Source organism: Alosa alosa, chromosome 6 (genome assembly GCF_017589495.1).
Source record: "Alosa alosa isolate M-15738 ecotype Scorff River chromosome 6, AALO_Geno_1.1, whole genome shotgun sequence".
Lineage (NCBI taxonomy): Eukaryota > Metazoa > Chordata > Actinopteri > Clupeiformes > Clupeidae > Alosa > Alosa alosa.
Window position 1 is genome coordinate 12,474,267 of NC_063194.1, and position 7,500 is coordinate 12,481,766.

At 47.0% G+C, this 7,500-nt stretch overlaps 1 protein-coding gene across 1 annotated transcript in view; it reads left to right on the forward strand.

Moving 5' to 3' along the window:
- tanc2a (tetratricopeptide repeat, ankyrin repeat and coiled-coil containing 2a) overlaps positions 1-7,500 on the forward strand; it is a 153,810-nt gene that overhangs the window by 111,667 nt on the left and 34,643 nt on the right. The window contains 1 exon segment of the mRNA XM_048246409.1: positions 5,666-5,817. Coding sequence (XP_048102366.1) covers positions 5,666-5,817 — 152 coding nt within the window.

Sequence of the window (7,500 nt, forward strand, 5' to 3'; positions counted from 1 at the left end):
GTGTAAAAAGGTTAAAAGGGATGGAGAAGTCAGGGCACACTCACACACACATACCCACACACACACACACACACACACACACACACACACACACCCTGTGGGAGTTTATGGAAGACTACTGTACATGATTTTAACATCTGTGCCTTGGAGACAACCATACATCGTCTCGGATGTTTTGATTGGCTGACACTTGAGAACTGTGTGTTTCTGTGTGTGTCTGTGTTTGTGTGTTAGCTAGCCTGTTCTACTCATACAACTCTCTGTGCTTTGGATTTATGACCTCTTATCCAGTAGTTATGTTTCTGCATATAAGTGTGTGTGTGTGTGTGTGTGTGTTGGTTAGTGGTGGTATTTTATGAACGTTTTGATTGGCTGGAATCAGAGGGAGGCAGGGTTGTTCAAACAGGGATAACCTGTTGGGTCATAAATCAGTCAGTTTTGTTCTGTCTCTCTCCCCTTCACACTGTCTTTGTTAGCCATACACACTGCCCTTTTAGCCCCCCACCCCCCAAAACCACACAAACACACACACTGGTCTCCAGCCCCCTGTGGTCTGTCTGACCTGTTTGTTGGCCAGTGCTTTAATTGCGGTCCCAGAGGGTGTGTGTGTGTGTGTGTGTGTGTGTGTGTGTGTGTGTGTGTGTGTGTGTGTGTATTGAGTAGTCCCTCAGTCCCAATTTAAAGCCAGTCAGAAGTATTATGCGACACTGTCTACAGCATGTGCTGATGTAATCTCAAGATTTTCTGCATATGTGAGTGTGATTGTGGCTTGGATAGTGTGTGTGTGTGTGTGTGTGTGTGTGTTTTTGTGTATGTTCATTCCAACATCTCTCATCCCTTCGGCATGCTTGCTGTTCTGCACACAGCGTGTTGGCTCTCACTGTATCATCCACACACACACACACACACACACACACACACACATACAGACAGACACACAAACACACACACACGCACAGTTTGACCGTCCAGGAACCGGTCCATGGTTGACCGGGGGGTCAGAGATGTGACGGCCAGCCCAGGGGCTATGCTCTGCTCTGCTCTGCTCTGCTCTGCTCTGCTGTGCTGTGCGACTGTGGGCTGGAAAAGTCCAAGTCGACAGTTTGAGGGCTTTTTCCACCATCAGATCCCCATCCTGGTGCGGCTGCTGCTGCTGCTATTAGTGGGATCTGAGGGTAATTACACACTGTCACACACGCCAGAGAGAAACAGAGGAGGGAGAGAAAGTGAGAGACAGAAGGAGAGAGAGTGGGGTTTAGAGAGGGCTCAGAAAGTGATTAAGAGAGGTAGAGAGGGGAAAGGATAAAGGGGGAGTGAGAGAGAGAAGGAGAGGGAGAGAAAAGGGGGTTAAGGAAAGTGAGGAAAGCGTGAAAAAGAGCTCAAACAGGCTTTTAAAAGTGATTTAGTGGTATCGGGTGGAAAGAACACAGGGAGAATGACAGGAACAGACCGTGAGGGAGAAAGGAGGAGAGAAAGGAGGAGAGAAAGAAAGAAAGGAAGGATAAGGAAGAGAAATAAGAGAGAAGATTGCACGCAGGCAGCACATTCCTCAGCCCACAGATAGTTGCTATGACAACCATCTGCATCATTATCCACTGTCTGAAACACAGCGAGAGGGGAGTGTGCAAATGTGTTTATATGCATGTGTGTTCCTGAATAAAGGGTGCGTGTGTGTGTGTGTATGTGCGTGTGTGTGTTTGTCACACACAGTTTGAGTAGAGGTGTGTGTGGTTTGTGTCTGTGTGTTTTACCATGAGTGTTTGTATGCTTTACCTGCTTTCTTTTCCTCTGTGTGTGTGTGTGTGTGTGTGTGTGTGTGTGTGTGTGTGTGTGTGTGTGTGTGTGTGTGTGTGTGTGTGTGTGTGTGTGTGTATGTGGTTTGTGTGTATATCCTCCTGTCAGAGCCCATGACGCGTGTTTTCCCAGTCGACTGTCTCTGTCTGCTGCCTCTGTGGCGGATGACTGAAAGTTGGGGCTCCTGAGGCGAGATCAGCTTACTCATGCGTCCTCCGCTCCAGCCCAGCCCAGTCCAGCCTAGCCCAGAAACAACAGGCTTTATCTTTCCCCAGCGTAGCGCAGGCCGGTCAGCAGAGCCACTAATTAACACAGTCCCAACCCAACTCCGCTCTGTAGTCGGCCCGTCTGTCAGACTTTGTGTTTTGTGCAGCTGCTGTTGTATTTTGGGACTGAGAGAAGCCACAATCGCAGACACCAAAAATAGCAGCCCAACACACTGGGCCCAAACCCCAGAGTGGAGTGGAGGCAGTCAGGAGTCGTCCATCCATATGCCGTCCGCACACGCTGCCCAAACCCCGGGCACGACCTTCAGGCCGTCTGGCTGTCCACTCGCTGCTCTTGTTTAGTACGGCCACCACAGCAGGTCCCAAACATAAACACGAGTCTGGATCTTTGTCCTTCTGAGCTGTACGACTGTGCTGTTCTCAGCAGGGCGTGTTGGTGATAATAATGATGATGATAAGTTTGGACTTGCTAACAACATGTATTCCTGTATCTCACCTGCTTAGAGTGTAGCGCTACGACACCCTGATGATAAGTTTGATACGAAACAAGTCCCAGTGAAAATGAATAGCCTGTCCTTTTGGATGAAAGTGTCTGCTAAACGGCTAATCTAAGTGTAAATGGGTCATGTTATCTCTTGCGCTTACACTAACTCCATTCTGAAACCCTGGCACTAGTTAATGAGATCTCTTCTAATTCTGCAGAATTGGCAGTTTGCTTACTGAGGCTTCCTGTTACCTTGTATGCATAGGGTGTGAGCTGAGTGTGTATTGTAGTGTAAAATGTGAATGTCAGTGGGATGAGTGTGTGTTGAAAGCTGTCTGTGTGTGTGCTTTTGCAGATTCCTTCTCTGTGCTTCAGTGATTGGACACAGAAACAGAAGGAGCTCCATGCGTACTTAACAGCAGGGAGACTAATGAAAATGCACAGAGACACACGTGCGCACACACACACACACACACACACACACACACACACACACACACACACACACACACAATATGCGCTAGCAAATTGACATTAATGTGGATTAAAAATAGATAGATGCTTTAATCTTGATCCACATGTATTAATAAGCTGTGACCTAAGCAGGACAAACATTCATCAAATTCACGCACAGCACATCAAACAAACGCACCCACATACACACACAAGACTAAGCTAGCTCTCAAACACACACACATACACACGGACCCCTGCTGTGCCGCTGCACAATCAGTTGTCAGATAATGAGCATCGGGTCTCCTCTCTGATGCAGTTGCTCTCTCTTCAACCAAGGGCCACGTGACTAATCAGCCATCTCAAACTCTGTGTGTGTGTGTACGCTTGCTTGCATGTGTGTCTTTCTGTCGGTAGGTTGGCCATATGTTTTTGGATGCCTGCATACTCTAAGCAAGGGAGGTTTTTCTTCACTGGGTTTTTCTTAATGTCATCTTTTCATATTTTTGAGTTGATCCATTCAAAAAAAATGTCTGCATGTAACTTTAGGCATTCCTGCTTTAATGCATCACATGGGCCTAACCACCTTGTGTTCCAGAAGGAAAATTGCAGTATATGTATGTATATAGATATGTGTGTGAATGCAATCTCTTTTGTGGTTTGACTGATACTGGTCTATTTTTACTCTGGTATGAGATTTGGCTCCAGTTCTCCAGTCTGTGCATGGCTTTGATGGGTTACACAGATGGGGCTGCAAATGCGAAACTCTCATTGGTTGTCTCCTCACAGCCACCTTCCCTGTATTGGTCAAATCACCTGTCTGTCTGTGAGGGGTGAGGGGGGGGGGTTGGCTTACACGTTTGATGTTGCATCCTTTCTCCTGTGCACTTGGGAATGTGGCAATGGGTCATCAGGATGCTAAGCACATGTGGCCATGGGAAAGAAGACACACACACATGCACACATTCACACACACTCATGCACACATTCACACACACACACATGCACAGACACACGCACACACACACACACACACACACACACACACACACACACACACACACACACACACACACACACACACACACACACATAAACAAATACAAACTCAAGCAGTCAGAACACATGACACTTGACACATGCACTCACACACACATTCTTCTTCCTGTTGTTGTGTGCTGTTGTCCCAAATGAACACATGTTGTGTAATGTATTCAAAACCGTCAGCTCTGTTCTCACAGGCAAAGCCATCACAGTGGAGACGGGGCAGGAGATCAACCACCCAGTAACATCAGAGCTCTTGTTTTGACACTGCCGAGACATTCCGCTGTGTGGATGTGTGCGTGTGTGTGTTAAGGTAAACAGACAGGCCTGATGATAGGAGGGGGTGTGTGTGTGTGTGTGTGTGTGTGTGTGAGAGAGAGAGAGACAGACAGAGAGAGAAAGAGATCCTCAAAAGTCTCTCAGGATGGATTCCTGTCAGTGGAAGCCTGATCCATTTCAGCGCACACAGAGTGAGTGACAGCCAGACCTGGGAGAGCAGAGAGAGAGAGATGGAGAGAGAGAGAGAGAGAGAAAGGAAGAAAGGGAGAGGGAGAAAGAGAGAGAGTGTAAGAGAGAGGAGAGAGTTGGATTATCCAGCTAAGCTCTCTTTTGAAGACTCACCTCTCTGTGAGGGTTTTTTTCTGTTTTGAGACCGTATGTACACACACACACACACACACACACACACACACCTTCCTTTGAAGAGTGATCTGGCATCTCACTGCATGGGATAATGGTTTTACAGTTTACAGTGGGGCATTGGGCCTCATGGGAATCTTGTGGGTTTGATATTAGGAATGTGTGTGTGTGTGTTGGGGTGGGTGTGTGTGGATGTGTTTGCGTGGAGTGTAGTTTAATGTGCTAAGTTGCTTCTGCTACCTTAACACTACCAGGATTTAGGATTGTGGCTTTTTTCACTGATTTTTGCTCAAATCGTCATGATGTCCCTAAAGGTATGGTTTGGTGTAAGAGCCTGGTTTATTTATGGATGGTAACAAGCTCAAATGTTTAGGAGCAAAATGACGTCCATTTTGTTTTTGCAGTCAGCATATTACCTTCCTTCATAATGAGCTTCCATCCAATACACACTGCAGTGTTTGCACCTTTGATGTGAGCTCATGGCAGTTTAGTCCTTGTCCTGGGGTGCATTTCCTAAAACCATAGTTGCTAACCTGTTAGCAACTTAATTGGTTGGCAATGGGAATTGTAACTTAGTTAGCAACTATGGTTTTGGCCCCTGAAGGGGAGTGGCCATGGCTGTGGTTGCTTTGTACCTTGTTTCTGCGTGAAATAAATTCACCAACTCATCAAAATAGTTGGACAAAACATTGAGGATATCACCTTCTGATTCCTTTTGATGGTGTGTATGAAGGACAAATAAACACACCTGCCATTCCCACTAGATGTCCAGGCTACAGTATGTGCCATGTAGTTCTCTGGTGCCAGTGTACTGTATCGCCAGAAGACTCCAGCTACAGTAGCACGTTAGCCAGCATTTTTCTTTGCCAGCCCGGCTGTTGGTGGTGTGTGCTAACTTTTGCAAGCTTTTGTATCTACTGTACAGATTGCTCACTCATTTTCGACCAAACATCTAAAAGTACCTTAAAGTCACTTATCTGTAACTGTCTCTCTTTCCATCTCTCTCTCTCTCTCACTCTCCCAGGTGAGGGTCAACATCCGGAGCTTGGCCCCCCTCCCTCGGTGGACGAGGCCGCTAACACCCTGATGACACGCCTCGGCTTCCTGCTGGGAGACAAAGTCAACGAGGGGCCCCCAGGGCCACAGTACAGTATGGAGGAGCCAGACGACAGCCAGGTACATACAGACACACATACACAAAACACACACACACACACACACACACACACACACACACACACACACATGCACACACATACATTTCACACACACACACATACACACACATACATTTCACACACACACACACACACACATATGGGTCTGACTGTGACACTAGAAGGCAAATCTTTCTGGAAGATGACCATTGCTGTGTGTGTGTGTGTGTGTGTGTGTGTGTGTGTGAAGGGTGAGGCATGTCACAATCTATTCTCACAGAGAAAGGAGTGTTGGCGTACCAAGTGTGGAACTGTTGTGTGAGGGTCATGGTTGTCCTAACTCTGTGCTCAGACTGTTGTCATTTTTCTTCTAGTTCTAGTTCTTTTTTTTTTCATGCTCTCATTTACTGTCTCTTTAACCTCCCCCGTGACACAGCTGGCCAACACACACACACACACACACATACACAGACTTTACCACATAACTGATCCTTTGCTCTGTAGGTTTTCTTATCCTGATGTACACACACACACACACACACACACACACACATACACACACACACACAGCTGCAGTTGTGTAGGTTGCTGTGCCTTGTAACTACGCCTAGCCAGAGCTATGTGCCGCCTCTCTGGCAGCCAGACTGGCCAGCCGCAAAGAGAGAGCTGGCTTTTATAGAACACACTCCATTCCTGCTGCTCCCACGCAAGCCTGTGTGTGTGTGTGTGTGTGTGTGTGTGTGTGTGTGTGTGTGTGTGTGTGTGTGTGTGTGTTGTCTTTGGGTATTAGCTACGATCCCAAGATGCCAAGCTTTCATTACCCCATGACCTAGACAGCCACTTGGCTATCACTACTAACGTGTGCATGTGTGTGTGTGTGTGCATGTCCTTTAGGATTATCACAGTTCTCCATAATTTTAGTCCTAAACCGCACAGTGAACCAACCCTCATACGCAATCAATGTCAGTCAGAGCTGACTGTGTTCAGACACATGCACATGCACACACACACACACACACACACACACACACACACACACACACACACTCCCTGAACTCGGTGACCTCCTGTTTGTTCTGGTTCTGGGGGAACCCGGTCCAGTATCAGTCCACATCCAGACCAGAACCTGCTGTCCTTTGGTCTCGCTTGGCCCCATCTGGAAACAGATTTAATGCTGCAGGGCAGCCTGCTCTGTGGTTAAGTGATCTGGTAAAGAGCCAGAGATTTTGGTCGATGAACCAGAGGGAGTGTGCAGAAATCCTTAAAACCCCCCACCACGCTTCAGCTCTGTCTCTCACTCACTCGATCACTCACTCACTCACTCACACACACACACACACACACACACACACACACACACACACACACACACACACATATATACTCACTCACAGATGCATCCTCTGACACACACACACTCAGGCATATACAGACACTTTTCAGTCTTACAGACATAATCTTTCACAAACACATAGTACATACAGAAATACACTGTCCCTCTTGCACACAGTCCTTCTCATACACCTTCACACAGACCCATACCCCTTCTCCGTCGTTTAACCACACAGCTAACAGTGCCCTTATTTATGTTGCATTAAAATAATTACAATTTATTACATTACGTAATATCCAGTCACAATGTGGGGAAAAAGGCCTCAGTCATCAAAACTCGTAAAAAGGGATTATTTCCTGGGAGAGCTGA